Source organism: Tachyglossus aculeatus, chromosome 10, assembly GCF_015852505.1.
Source record: "Tachyglossus aculeatus isolate mTacAcu1 chromosome 10, mTacAcu1.pri, whole genome shotgun sequence".
Lineage (NCBI taxonomy): Eukaryota > Metazoa > Chordata > Mammalia > Monotremata > Tachyglossidae > Tachyglossus > Tachyglossus aculeatus.
The window spans coordinates 1,825,984-1,841,335 of NC_052075.1; the positions used below are offsets into that span (position 1 = coordinate 1,825,984).

The window sequence follows — 15,352 nt, forward strand, 5'->3', positions numbered from 1 at the left end:
GACGGGAGGGGAGGACCGGGGGGACGAGGAAAAGCGGGTGTCGCAGCCACAGACAAAACTCGAGCGGGGAAAACTCTCCCCACCAACCAAAGGTTGTTTCTCCTGTTTGCAACAAAGCGATCCAGGGCATTTTCGAAAGGGGGAAGGAAAAAAAAAAAAAAAGAAATTGCTGCTAGCAGTTTTCACCGCGTGCCAAAAAGCAGATGGTGGCCATGAATAGTGGGGGGGTTTGCCAGGCGCTTTCTAAAGCCATCAGCGTCGTGCGCTGTTCCAGATTCAGATTTCTGGTGCTCCGCGCTCCCTTTTCCTCCGAAAATAGAAGTGGAGGCTTAAAACGCAATCACACCGGGCCGCTCAGAGCCCTGAGAGGATTGAAATCATTCATTCAATCGTATTTATTGAGTGCTTACTGTGTGCAGAGCACTGTACTAAGCGCTTGGGAAGTACAAGTCGGCAACGTAGAGAGACGGGCCCTACCCAACAACAGGCTCACAGTCTAAAAGGTATCTGGGGGTCCCCGGGCCTGCCCGCTCCCCCAGCCTGGTCCACAGACCCAGGTGTCCTAGCAGCCGGAGCCACGTGAAGTGTCTTTAATTAATGGTGTGAAAATCACCGCTTTGAACTCTCCTCTAGGTGGAATTCTCTTTGAGTCTGCTGCCTCCATACACATGTTTTCCATTTCCCCATCCCGGAAATAATTTGATCTCTAAAGATCAGTTGCTTTCTGTGATACCTTTCCATTCCCTTTGGCTTGCAGGGCTAAGAGTTGGGGAGGTTTGCTCGGTAGTAGGAGTATTAGGACTAGTAATAATAATAATAATAATAGTAATGGTGGCATCAGCGCTTAGAACAGTGCTCAGTGCTTAGAACAGTGCCCATTGTTATTATTATTATTATTTCTTAGGCACTTATTATGTGCCAGGCACTGTACTGAGCACTGAGGTGGATACAAAGCAAATTGGGTTGGGCACAGCCCCTGTTCCACATGAGGCTCACAGTCTCCATTCCCATTTTACAGATGAGGGAACAAAGGCCTAGAGAAGTGAAGTGACTTACCCAAGGTCACCCAGCAGACAATTGGCGGAGCCAGGATCAGATCTCATGACCTTCTGACTCCCAGCCTGTACTCTATCCACTATGACGTCCCGCTAGGAGTAGTAGGAATACTAGGGGACGTAGGAGATGTGATAAGAATAGTGGTAGTAATAATAATAGTAGTAGTAGCAGTTGTAATACTAATAGAAGAATTGACATTTATTGAGCGCTGCACTGAGAACTTGGCGTTTGCAACAGAAGCTCGAGGCCCATTCCTTGCCCACAAAGAGCTTACACTCCAACAAAGAGGCAGGCAGGAAGATTCACACAGATTATAGACCCAATCTTTAACCACTCATTCAATTCAGACTATCTAGTGGCTAATAAAAATAATAATAATGATAATAACGGTATTTGTTAAGCGCTTACTATGTGCCAGGCACTGTTCTAAGCGCCAGGGTAGATGCAAGGTAATCAGGTTGTCCCACTTGGGGCTCACAGTCTTAATCTCCATTTTACAGACGGGGGAACTGAGGCCCGAGAAGTGAAGCGACTCACCCAAAGTCACACAGCTGACAAGTGGCGGAGCCGGGATTAGAACCCACGACCTCTGACTCCCAAGCCCATGCTCGCTCCACTAAGCCACGCTACGGCACAGACTGGGGAGTCTGAGGATCTGGGTTCTAATCCCGGCTCTGTCCTGTGACAGGGTCGTCCACGGAGGACTCTGAGTTCCGCCTGGCGGCCCGAACTTTGGGGACCAATATCTCTCGGCCCCAGCCCCCTCCTCCAGTATTTCCTCCATCCCCATCACCACTGGGGATGCGGGTGGAGGGCAAGAGGGGGATCTCACTGTCACCCCCAGGGTCCTGGGGGACCCTTCCCCACCCCTTAAAGGACTTGGTTCCATTTCGTTCATTCAATCGTATTTATTGAGCGCTTACTGTGTGCAGAGCGCTGTACTAAGCACTTTCGTTTGCGGTCAAATCCATCCCTTCTCATTTCCACCTCTTCCACGGCAGCCAGTGACCGTCCACCCGCCTCCCACCCCCGCCGGGGCCTCCCCGACTGAATTCCGCTACGCTGGCATCGCCCCGGGGAAGGAGGCCTGTCTCCCGGGGTGTCTTCCTCGGGCCTTCCCTCACGTCGTCATTATCTTTGTCTAAAGGTCACGGCTAAATTGAATGAAAGGAAAGCTGTGTGTTCCTGCGATGCACAAAGACAGTATTGACTTTCTTAATCCAGTTTGCTGAGGGGTGAGAGAATTAAATTAGATATCTAAGCACAGAAATTGAGAGCCTTTGAAAACAAAGATAAGGAGACAGACTGTATTTTCCTTTTCCTCCGAGCTCCAGACTGGAGATTTTGCAGGTGTGTCATCCGAGCCGCGGCTCGCATCGATCAGAACTGTACCAATGCATATTTAATTAGCAAGGGGAGTCTGGGCGGATTAGGGCTACCGGCCCGGTATTGAATGGACGGCCGGACTTTCTGAATGTTTCAGCGGCATTCAGGGCCTGCCGGGCTCCCGCATCCCCCTTTTCCCCCCCCAGCCCCGGCTCCCCATGCCCACTGCGGCCCACCCCTTCTCCCCCGGTTGTTTGGGGAAGCGTTGGCATTTTGTCTGAACAGCTAAAAAGTTTCTTTGTTTTTCACCGTTGATGCATACAGCACTGCTGAGGAGAATACAAACAAGTAAAATCCCAAAAGTGTTTATCTTGTCTAGGAAGAAGAGCAGAATCCCCATCTGAGGTCCTCTGGGCCGCAATTTTCCGATCCTTTGGAAAACCCCGAAAAGAAGGGAAAAGGAAGGAAACGGTTGCGATCAACTTCGGCCGGGGCCCACGGAAAGGGAAAAGGGGGTCTGTTCCGGAAGCCTGGAAAATCCGGGGCTGGGGATTTCGGGAGGAAACAGGGTCCGTGGCCCCGTGGAGCCACGCTAGAAGCTGCCGGGCCCAATCCAGGGAATAGTCCCGTTTGAAACTCAGAGTTCCCCGCGCGGGCCCTCGGAAGCCAAGCCGGGGGGGAAAAGTGTCTCGCCTCTGCGTTTTCGGATCGGCCCGTAAAGGTTCTGGAAAACGCCGTGTTTTGTCACTTGACTCCAGAGTGTCCGTTGTGGAACCAACAGAGAACAAAGGGCGACTATTTACAGTGGGGCTTTGGATGGGGGTGGGTGAATTTTGCTTTTTTTTTTCCCAAGTGTCACTTTTTCCCCTTAAAAGGAACTTGGGGAGCTGCCAGTTGCTTGTGACCCCTGAAGTAACAGGAGGTTGGGTTTGGGGGAGAGATGGGGAGGAGGTTTACCCCAGACAAAGTTCTCCGTCAGCTGGCCCGGTTGCCTATTTTCTTCACGTACAGGTTACAAAGCCCGGCTACCCAGACAGTGTTGCCTGATAAACAGATGTAATACACAGAATAAAGAGCCCCAGACAGAACACATGTTTGGTCTCATTGAGGCTCTTCAAGCCTCGTCTGCATCCAGTCTCCAACGATGTCGTCCAGCAGCCCCCTCACTCGGGAAGCCACGAGGAATTTATTATATTATTTTTTTAAATGTTATTATTATCATAACCACAAGCAGTTTGGGGCAAAGGCTCACGGGAACCCCATTTGCATACGTCTCTACATCTCCTTACTCAAGGCCGACTACTTCCTGGCTTAGACAAAGTGTTGCCTGATAAACAGACTTAACACACAAATGTCTGTCTAGAATAAACAACAGCAAGCTGTGATTTCCATTTCCATTATCAGCGATAATCTCTCTCCCAGAATCCGGGAATTAAGACCCTTCTTCTTTAGAACTGGGCCCGCGCTTCTGAGATCCTCGCGGCCGAATCTCGAGGCGGCGTATTTTGCATGGGGCCGAGTTTGGCCATGCTGTTTTGTTCAAGGGTAGCGATGGCGGACGCTAACTTGGCAGGGAGAGCTTGGACGGTGGATCATGACAAACCTCGCTCCTACAGAAGGAGCGAGAAAAGTCATGGTCCCCAGTAGAATGGAAATTTATTTTGGAATTGGATGAGAGACGTTTGGAGATACCCAGATGGGGTATACACGGTGCTTATTTGAAAGCCTGAGGGGTCTTAATTATTATTATTAGTAGTAGTATTATGGTACTTGTCAAGCGCTTACCACGTACGCTGTTCGAAGCGCTGGGGTAGATACAAGGTAATCGGGTTGGACACAGTCCCCATCCCACGTGGGGCTCACAGTCTTAATCTCCAGTTTACAGATGAGGTAACTGAAGCCCAGGGAAGTTAAGTGACTTTGCCCAAGGTTGCACAGCAGACACGTGGTGGTGCGGGGATTGGAAATCAGGTCCTTTCACTCCCAGGCCCGGGCTCTAACCACTAAGCTACTTAAAATCAATACCAATGGTGGCATTTGTTGAGCACTCAAGCAAAGCCAAGCACTGAACTTTGTGCCGGGGATGGCAGGGGGGTCTGGTCGGATAATCTGCCAGTGAAGGATATTTATTGAGCACTTTAGTCCTAAACTTTCACCTCTTGCGTGCATTCCGGTGACTTGCCCGACTCACTTATGCACCGTCGCTTGCATCTCATCAATCAATCGGTGCCATTTATTGAGCGCTCGCCATGCACCGAGCGCTATGCTGAGCACTTGGGAGGGTTCCATACAATAGAAGGACTTGGCTCACATTTCATTCCACCAAGAAAAGGAGGGAAAACCTGCCGTCTTTCTGCAGAGATTTTTTTGGTCGAGGCTGGTGGACGGCTTTGAAGACGGCAAGAGACGGCTCATCCGAGAAGGACCCATCTCGGGTGTGACCGTGCTCTGTAACCCGCCTGCGAGGAGACGAGCTAAAATCCCAAAGTAGTGCGCCGTGCGAAGACGCGAGTCTAGAGACCGAGTTGTGATTCTGCCCAGCTGCGAACGCGAATCTTCTCCCGCTGGCACGACACAACGGGAGCGGAGCTGGGCTTATTTTATCCTCGACTCGTGAAAAATACACCCCGTCCCCCGAGCTCGGTACGCACGCGGACAAGCAACACGTCTCTGACGAGGCGCTAGGATGGTTGAGTCACTCCTCATCCGTCCCGGCTGCCCGGTCCGGGGCCGCCCGACAAGGCGGATGGGCCGCGGGGAGGCCAGCACGACCCGCGTTTCTCCCGAGATGGGACACAGAGCCGCCCTCGCTTAGGAAAGGGGTCGGCGGGGCTCTCGAGCCAGAGAAAGCCAAGCTACAGGCCTCACTTGGGCCCGCCCTCCAAGCGCTTAGTACAGTGCTCTGCACACAGTAAGTGCTCAATAAATACAATTGATGATGAGTGTGGTTCTCTGGAAAGCCCCTGACATGATGATGGTTGGAAGGTGATTCTTCTGGCGCTCTTGAGTGCTTCGACATGTTAGAATAATTGTAGTAGTGGTGATAAGGGCCTCTCTTAAGTGCCTTACTATACGGAAAGTTTGGGTTACGTACCCGATAATCAAATTGGCCACTGTCCTCGTCCCACACGGGGCCCGCGGTCCAAGGTGGAGGGAGAGCGCAGGTCTCAGCCTCATTTCACTTAGGAGGAAAGTGATGCCCAGAGAGGTGAAGTAATAATAATGATGGCATTTGTTAAGCACTTACTATTTGCAAAGCACTGTTCTAAGCACTGGGGGGATACAAAGTGATCAGGTTGTCCCATGTGGGGCTCACAGTCTTAATCCCCATTTTACAGATGAGGTAACTGAGGCTCAGAGAAGTTAATTGACTTGCCCAAGGTCACACAACAGACGTGTGGGGGAGCCGGGGTTTGAATCTATGACCTCTGACTCGCCCGCTGTTGGGTAGGGACCGTCTCTATATGTTGCCAACTTGTACTTCCCGAGCTCTTAGTACAGTGCTGTGCATATAGTAAGCGCTCAATAAGTGTGATTGAATGAATGAATGACTCCAAAGCCCAGGCTCTTTCCACTGAGCCAAGCTCTAAGTGAAGTGCCTCGCCCAGGGTCACACAGCCGGCCAGTGGCCTCCGGATAGGGGGCCTCGGGCTCTAGCCACTAGGCCGCCAGAGGAGGTTTTCAAGGTGGAGCAGTTTCCGTTCGCGTCCCTTTCCCATCCATAGAGAGAAAAGAACCGTGTCCTCATTATTCACATCTCCTTTCCATCTGGCCCATTGCTCTCGCTCTCTCCTGGGTTCTGTCTTCGTCGCCTTCATCTTGTACTCAAGGAGCACGTATGTGTGGCAACTCTCCAAAGCTCCAGGGGCGGGGGGGGTGATCACATTCCCGACGAACCCTTCATTCAGAGCGGCTCATCCCGGGGACACCTCCAATCCGCCCACGACCCGCTGCTTGCAAGGCTTATCTTAAGCGCTTAGTACAGCGTTCTGCACGTGGGAAGCGCTCAATAAATCCGATCCATCTAGTATCTAAACTGAAGCGAGCAGTCAGAGGAACTTTCCAGGTTCTGGCATTCCATTCCAGAAGTCAGGGAAGGCCCCAACCGGGCAAACCGTGGCTGATCGGAACCAGGGTAGTTGGGCCCACATCCCATCTTTTTCAGGTGTCTTTGTCACGCATGTTTTCCGGCGGGCTGCGGGGCTGGGTGCGTGTCCCTGGCTGGGTTTTTGAGGGAGATTCCTGAATCACACACATTATTATGGGAACGCCTTGACTCGGCAGGCTGCGGAAGTGTGACCAGAATTGACGATTAGCAATCCCGGGAGATTTTCGGACTTTGAATTGGGCCACGAGAATGCGGCGCTTCGGAAACTGGGGTGCGGGTAGGTCGGGAAGATGGGCACTTGCAGGGCCCCCCTGGAATCTGGGCTCACAGAGAGAGCGATTTGGCGAGGGTACTCTCCCAAGTGCTTAGTACAGTGCTCTGCACACAGTAAGTGCTCAATAAATACCACTGATTGATTGAAACGGGGTCATAAGAGCTTGAGGGTGGTGCATGCCACTGGGTGTCAGGAGATTTGGGTTCTAATCCCATCCAGGTCACCCGACAGCTTCCTGTGCAAACCGATTAACCTCTCTGGGCCTCAGTTTCCTCGTCGCTCAAATGGGGATAAGATCCCCTGCTCTCCGTCCCACTTAGACAGCAAGTCCCATGCAGGACAAGGGACTGTGACCAACCTGATGGTCTTGGATCCACCTCGATGCTTAGGTCTAATGTTGGGTATTTAGTAAGCGCTTAATAATAATTGTGGTATTTGTTAAGTGCCTCCTATGGGCCAAGCACTGTACTAATCGCTGGGGTATATACAAGGTCATCAGAGCCCCATGTGGTGCTCCAGTCTATGTAGGAGGGCGTACGGGTATTGAATCCCCATTTTGTAGTTGAGGGAACCAAGGCCCAGAGAAGTCAAGTGACTTGTCCAAAGCCATACAGCAGCAGACAAGTGGCAGTCGGGATTAGAACTCAGGCCTTCAGACTCCCAGTTCCGGGCTCCTTCTAGTAGGCCGTATTGCTTTTCTAATCGATGCCCTGATTATTGAGTTTTACCATTAACCAACCCCTAAACCACTGCAGGCAGATGGATGTCAGTCACTCTATGGTATGGTATGAGCCACGAGAAGCAGCGTGGCTCAGTGGAAAGAGCACGGGCTTTGGAGTCAGAGGTCATGGGTTTGAATCCTGGCTCCGCCATGTCTGCTGTGTGACCTTAGGCAAGTCACTTCTCTTCTCTGAGCCTCAGTTACCTCATCTGTAAAATGGGGATTAAGACTGTGAGCCCCACGTGGGACAACCTGATCACTTTGTATCCCCCCCAGCGCTTAGAACAGTGCTTTGCACATAGTAAGTGCTTAACAAATGCCAACATTATTATTATTATTATTATTTATTGAGCACTGACCGTGTACAGAGACCTTTTCTGAGCACTTGAGAGAGAATAATACAACAGCTAGTCAGTCAGTCAGTTGTATTTATCATGATCCTACTGTGTGCGGAGCACTGAACTAAGCGCTTGGGATAGTACGACATAACAATAGACACATTCCTTGCTCACAGCGAGCTGGCAGTCTAGATACGTTGTCTCTTCTTTCCTAAAGCAGAGCCTTCTCAGCCAGAGCTTACTAGAGTGCTGAGCACAGAGTAAGCGCTTACCAAATACTCTCATTTTTATCTCTGAGAAACTCTTCCTGCATCTGGCCACCCTTCGAGTCAAAGATATAGATATTCCTAGTATAGTTTGGGCCTCCCACTGTGGGAGAGGAAGGTTAAATTAGGGGGGGCTATGATCCCTGCCCTTAAGCAATTTGCATTGTGGGGGGCGGGGGCAGACACTTCAATAAAATCACCCTTTGGTGGAAAAAGTAGCATGGCCAAGTGGAAAGAGACCTGGGTTCTAATCCCAGCTCTGCCACCTGTCAACCGTGTGATTTGGGCACCGGATTAGCGGGACGACTGATTTTCTCTGGGCCTCAATAACCTCTCTTCTAAAATGGGGACTGAGACTGTGAGCCCCGCGTGGGACTCTGTTCAATCTGGTTAGCTTGTATCTACCCCAGCGCTTAGTACGCTGCCTGGCACATAGTAAGCCCTTGACAAATACCATTTAAAAAAAAGAGAGAGAGTGCTGCTCAGGAGAGGAACGGTGTCTGCCGTCACTTTGTCTGCTTCTCTGTGACCCGGATACGGGCCAAAAATGGCACCCGGGATGTAACATCCCCCAAAAACACGGCCCCCGCAGTCCGGTCTGTGTGCTTCCAGCGAGTCTCCATCAGCTTCTCCCGGATACCCCAGCCCCCTACTCACAGGAACATTCCCCCCCGCCCTGCCCCCAGATCACAGGGGCACCAGACGAGCAGAGATATAACCCCAGAGCCGAGAGAGGGAGACCCACCGTGGCCCCGTTCCGGAGGGGGATCCAATTAGGAATGCATGGGATCATAGCACTGCATTAAGATCTTTTTAATTTTTTTTTTCATTCCCTTCCCCGGTGATTATATCGATAATGAAATATCTATGTCTGAGCATCCCAGGTCTATAGCGATGGGCGCCGTCAAAATGCCCAGAGAGATGGCAGCGAGTTCAATTAAGAGCCCCAATCCACCCTCCTAAACGCTCACCGTCTCTTTGAGGTTTAAATTTCGGTTCATAAATTTTTTAAAAACCCAAAAGAAGCCCAGCGTCTCTCAAGGTTAGGGGGAAGTCAAAGCTTCCTTAAACAAAAACAAAACCGGTCCCTGGATGAGAACTAAATGGAGAGAGCCCTTAATGCACTTCCTCCCTAAAATGTTTCCAGCCCCATCTGAAATTATTTCAATCCGCACCATCACCCCATCACTCATGTGGCGACGGCGGATTAGCTGGCTCCCCCTGCCCGCCCCCCACCCCGCCTTCCTCCACAGCTGTGGTGCGTCCCCAGGCCGTGGGGTCAAGAGGGACCCCCAATTTAACCTCCTCGTGTCTTATTGTAGGCACATTTCCTCTAAGAGGCCTTTCCTGACTTAGAACCCCCTTTCCTCTTCTCCCACTCCCTTCTGCATTGCCCTGACTTTCTCCCTTTCCCCAGCCCCACACCACTAATAATAATAATAATAATAATGGCATTTATTAAGCGCTTACTATGTGCAAAGCACTGTTCTAAGCGTTGGGGAGGTTACAAGGTGATCAGGTTGTCCCTTGGGGGGCCTCACTGTCTTAATCCCCATTTTACAGATGAGGGAACTGAGGCACAGAGAAGTTAAGTGACCTGCCCAAAGTCGCACAGCGGAGCCGGGGTTTGAACCCATGACCTGTGACTCCAAAGTCCGTGCTCTTTCCACTGAGCCACACTGCTTCTCTTATGTCATTTATTTATTTCTAGTAATGTCTGTCTCCCCTTCTAGATTGTAAGCTTGTTGTGGTCAGGGATTGTGTCTGTTTATTGTTAGTTTTCCTCTCCCAAGTGCTTAGTACAGTGCTCTGCACACAGTAAGCGCTCAATAAATACAATCGTGAATGAGCGAATGAACGAATGCGCTTCAGTGCCCCTGATGACCCCGGGTGGCAACCTTACTCGCCTATGGGCTTGGCTACAATACGACCAACTCACCCACCCAAGGGCGCCTTGCATCCTGAAAAGTGGCGGTCAGTTAGGGAGGGAGGGAGTAAATGCAGTGTCCGCCTCTCCTGGAGAGAGGGATTTTATCGATCCGATGCAAATGCTTATGAAAGAGATCTTTCATTTCTATCAATTATATATGGGCAGAAATTAATTTATACCCCGGGCTGGTCGTTTGGCCGCTACTTGCTCAGCAGAGCGGGTCCACCTCTCCTGGTCCTAGCCAGGGCCGGGGTCTCCACGGCTGGGCTCGTGCCACTCGGGGAGACTGTCACTTCCTCCGGTTCCCACCCCATTTTATGTCCTAAGGAAAGGGCCTCTGGGGAGAGGGGAAATAAAAAGGAGGAAGACCCCCCACATCCTCTACGTCGGGTCGAGTTTTCCCCGCCGGTCTGGCAAGCCTTTGTTCTGGACGAAAAAGATCCAGGCCTCCCGCCTGTTTGGAATTCAGGGCTCCCGGATAAAACGCAGGAAGCGGGATCCTCCCCGCCCGCCGCCCGCCTGCAAACATCCTGGCCCGGTGCCTTCATCGTGTCCATTCATTCATTCAATCGTATTTATTGAGCGCTTACTGTGCGCAGAGCACTGTACTAAGCGCTTGGGAAGTACAAGTAGGCAACATATAGAGACAGTCCCTACCCAACAACGCGCTTACAGTCTAGAAGGGGAAGACAGACAACAAAACAAAACAAAAGAATAAAACCAAACATGTAGACAGGTGTCAAAATCGTCAGAACAAATAGAATTATTGACATCATCATTATTATAAACAAGAATATAAATTATAATAATACAATATACAATCAAACATATATAATAAATAATATTGTTTATAATAATTTATTTGTAATCATATTTGTTAAGCACTTACTGTATGCCAAGCACTAGGTTAGATACAAAATATTCAAATCAGCCATGGTCCGTGTCCCACCTGGGATACAGAAGGGAGAACAGGTATTCAATCCCTACTTTACAGAAGAATTAAGTGAGGTCCAGAGAAGTGAAGCAACTTGCCCAAGATCACACAGCAGGCAAGTGGCGGAGCCAGAATTAGAATCCAAGTGGTCTGATTCCCAGGCTGGGGGGTGTTTCTGCTAGGGCATGTTGCTTTCTGGTTCCCCATCATTCATTCATTCATTCAGTCATATTTATTGAGCACTTACTGTAAGCTCGTTGTGTGTGTTGTTATATTGTTCCCTTTCAAGCACTTAGTACAGTGCTTTGCACACAGTAAGCACTGTCCATTCCCACCCCTGCACCAGCGCTCTGCACGTGGGGGCCCCCACACCTGAAATCGGGTGCCACAGGGGGTGGGGAAAATCACCGAGGGACCCCAGAGAGGGGGGCGGTCATTTTCCCATTGTTTCTGGAGCACGCGGAGAAGGTAGAGACAGCTCACGCCAAAGGATAAGGAGCAACTAATCCTCGAAAAATGATAGCTTCATTTTGGGGAGAGCGGAATCCTCCAGGAGTTTGGGGAGGGGAGAAAGGGTGTCTTGTTTTCCGTATAAACAGTGACCCCATTGCCCTGAAGTGGACAGCAATGGAACAGAAGTCAGGACCGCGGGCCTTCCACGCTATCCGGCAGTTATTCCCTTCGACACGGGTCGGCCGGGAACTTAGACGAGGCCGGCTTAGTGATGCACATCACAAGCTACTTCATAACGCCCCCTTTTCCTGCATTGAAAACTTGAGAGTCATCTTTATAAGTTCCAGTTTTGGGGGGTATTTTTTTTTTGGTGGGGGCAGGAGAGGTGATTGAAAGTTTCTGTAACTCTTCCGTATTTATTCATCCCCAAATCGTTCTGCAAAATAGTTCAGGAGTTTCACCCCGGCCGACTTGGAAACCAGAATTGCGGTTGGCACATCTCTTATTATTATTATGTTGCTGTTGGTGGTGGTGGTGCGTTTTTTTTTTTAATGTATACAGAAGTGTCCTTTAGGATGAGCTCTATAGTTCCCACCAGGTTTTAAAAAAAAAAATCTGAATATTTAAAATAGGCATTTCCTTTGTAGTACTTTTCTGTAGTTAAAATCTTCATTTGCTTAAAAGCAGGGAACCTTTTTAAAGCAATAAATTTGCATTGCTTGACTTCAGGTCATCAGTGGAGCTGCCTCTTTCCGAGGTATTAATACCTCAAAGAAAAGCATAGCGGGGGTGGGGGAGCGTTCCACACCCTTGCAACAGAAATAAGATTTTTCGATTTAATCACAGTTCCGTGTCACGACCTTTTGGATCTGGCATCGTCTTCTCGCCGAAAAGCAGTCAGATTTCAGACGGGCGACCTTAAACCCAGCCAAGTCAAGGTTAAGTCGGGATTTGGGTTTCTGTGGAAAGAGGCGTCTCAGAACTCTAAAGCGAACCGTTTCAGATCTTTGAAAACGCTAGGAGTTTAAACTCTGCCCTTTCCAAATTTTAGCCTGTTGGTGCTTTTCCCGAGCGGATATACCTGCCTCAAACCATGACCGCTCCCCTTGTCTTTTGGAGATTGTAAATAACCAAAAACGGGTCCCTAGAAATCAATCATGTCTTTCAGATTTTGGTTTGGAAGGCGGGCTCTTGGGGGAAGGAAGATTAAACTGGATTGGGGTGGTGGGTGAAAGCCAGCGTGTGCTTAGAAAAGCTTTTAAAACAGAAAAACTCTCCGTGAAAACGTATGGGAAGAAACAAATCTATTTTGATCACTGAGAAAATGTATTTTGGGGATGATCCTCCTGTTCTGTCCTATTGTTTCAAGGAAGGTGGGAGAGCGTTTCCGGCGGAGGTCGTGAGGTGCATTTGTTGGGGCTCTCGGGCCTCCCCGCCAAATCCCACCACCAGAGCCCCTGTCCTCTTTCCAGGTGGACACGACCAGTCCTTCCTCCTTTCCCGGGGTACGGACTGGGTCAATCCTGAATTTCCCAAGTCTTCGTGAGGTGTTGGGAGTCTCTGGGACATTCCCCGTCCGTCCCTTTGTGACTCAGCTCCCCTCCGGGGCCCGGGAGTCACAGTGGCTGCAGTGGAGGAGATCCGGGGAGTTTTGTAAATGTCTTCCCGGGAGAAGAGAGGTCCGGAATGGCGAGGTCCCAGGCCGAAGCCAACAGGTGGGGTCCCCCCAATGAGGGCGACAGGCTCCCGTGATCCCTCTGTCCCAGACGGACCCCGTAATGTTGGGCTGTATTTTCTCTTTTTCAGATTCAAGTCAGTCTGAAAGCCCCAGTCAGGCGAGTGAGGCAGATATCAAGGACCAGCCAGAAAATGGTAAGCATCACCCTCAGCTGCCTCCGCTTCTTCTTACGCCCCAAATCCATCAGTCCAACCAGCCGCCCGGACTCCCTCCCGCCTCTCACCCCCGCTCCCGGAGGGCTGGAGCCAGGGTGGCTTCTTGTCTCCCTGGTGGCCGTTGTTACGGATACGCTGGCCGTCTCGCTCCCGGCCCCGTCTCCTGAGTTCAGAGCGGCACGGGGTGGGGGCGGCGGGAAGGGCCCGTCGACACTCCCGACCTCCCAGGAGTTCATTATGGAGTCAGGCAGAGCCTCCGCCAAAGAGGGGGACATTATTGGAACGGGCCCGGGAGGAGGGCGATTCTGATCGAGGCTGTGGAGAAACGGCCGGTTATGAGGCATCACTGGGCCAAACCGGGTGGGGGGACAAGAAACAGCCTTGAATTTCATCGGTGGCATCGGTGTCCGCCCCAAGGCACCTCATTCCTGTGGATTACAGGCAATCCGTGAAAGCCTGCGGGGCCCAAAACTTCCAAATTGGCCGAAGGCCTCGGGGTAGTGAGAATACAGCACCCGGGAGGTCCGAGGGCCTTGAGGTCAAAATCCCTCGATTTGATTTTCCCCCCAGCGCTTTCACGCCATCGCCTCACCCTGTCCTCTCAATATCCCCAGGAGGTGGGGAGCGACTGGGATGGTCACCCCCCTTTTGTCGATGAGGAAAGCGAGGTTCACAGACGCTGAGGGTCTCTCCGGGCTACCCGCCTTCCCCCCGCCGCTCTGGAGGCTGTGACATTTGGGGTCACAACCTCTTCTGTGTTTGGGGGGCTCAGGATGAAGTGGGCTTGGGTGAAGGTGGAGGCTTCCCCCAAACCCCCACTCCTCCTTGCTCTATACAGGGCCCCTCCATCCTCTGCCTTGTATTCGTCTCCACCCCGGGAGTAGAGGAGGGAGAGAGAATGAAGGGAAAACGCAGTCCAAAATCAACCCCTACTTTCTCTCGTCTTCCGTTCACACGCCCTCCTCCTCCCGCCCTGCCATATTTTATGGGGCCCTGTGTGTTGAGAGGCGGGTCTCAGGCCGTCTCGCGGTCCAGGGCTGGGCGGGCCTACCAGTGAGCCTCCAGAGCTTCCTCGTGGACTCCCTCGGCCGGCGGGGCTTCTTGGGGCCTCCTTCCCGGAGTCGGCTCGCGCAACTCCCAGCTGTGCCCGAGAGCCGGGCCGGCACTCCACGAAAGCCTCTGCGGCCACTTGGTAGCCGTGGTCATTTCCCCTCGTGACAGCATGGGACAGTCTGTGTGAGCACATGGTGCGGCCAGGATTCCGGCTCCGTGTTGTCCTTTCCACACACACACACGCAATCACACCCCATCAGAGGCATCCTCTTCCAAGTGACAATGATTGTATCTCTTAAGTACTTCCCCTGTGCCAAGCACTGGGTAAATCGCGTGGGGAGGTCAAAGAACAGACACAGTCCCAGGCCCACGCAAGGAGCGCTGTCTAAGAGCAGGGAGAGTAGGTGCCTTATCCCCATTCTACAGATGAGGAAACTGAGGCTTTTAGACTGTGAGCCCGCTGTTGGGCAGGGACTGTCTCTATATGTTGCCAATTTGTACTTCCCAAGCGCTTAGTACAGTGCTCTGCACACAGTAAGTGCTCAATAAATACGATTGATGATTGATGATGAAACACAAAGGGCAGCACAGAAGACGTCATGGAAGTCAGGAAACTTGAGTTCTAAATCCCTGCTCTGCCCCTGGTTTGCACTGGCGTATAAGCTCGCTGTGGGCAGGAAATGTGTCTCTTATATTGTCATATTCATCCCCCCCCAAGCGCTTCATACAGAGCTCCGCACACAGTAAGCACTCAGTAAATAAGATTGATAGACTGACTGGGATCTCAGGAGTGTCATTTCACCTCTCTGGGCCTCGGTTCCCTTATCTGCAAAATGGGGATAAAACATGGTTTACCCTCCACTTTAATAATAATAATGACTATCGTGGCATTTGTTAATAATAATAATGGCATTTGTTAAGTGCTTACTATGTGCAAAGCACTGTTCTAAGCACTGGGGGGGATATAAGGTGACCAGATTGTCCCATGTGGGGCTCACAG

At 51.2% G+C, this 15,352-nt stretch overlaps 1 protein-coding gene across 5 annotated transcripts in view; it reads left to right on the forward strand.

Annotated features, from left to right (window-relative positions):
• Positions 1-15,352, forward strand: part of NFIA (nuclear factor I A) — a 438,948-nt gene that overhangs the window by 329,475 nt on the left and 94,121 nt on the right. For all 5 annotated transcript variants that reach the window (XM_038752096.1, XM_038752097.1, XM_038752098.1 and 2 more), the window contains exon 3: positions 13,213-13,278. In XM_038752096.1, coding sequence (XP_038608024.1) covers positions 13,213-13,278 — 66 coding nt within the window. The remainder of the gene's footprint in view (positions 1-13,212; positions 13,279-15,352) is intronic.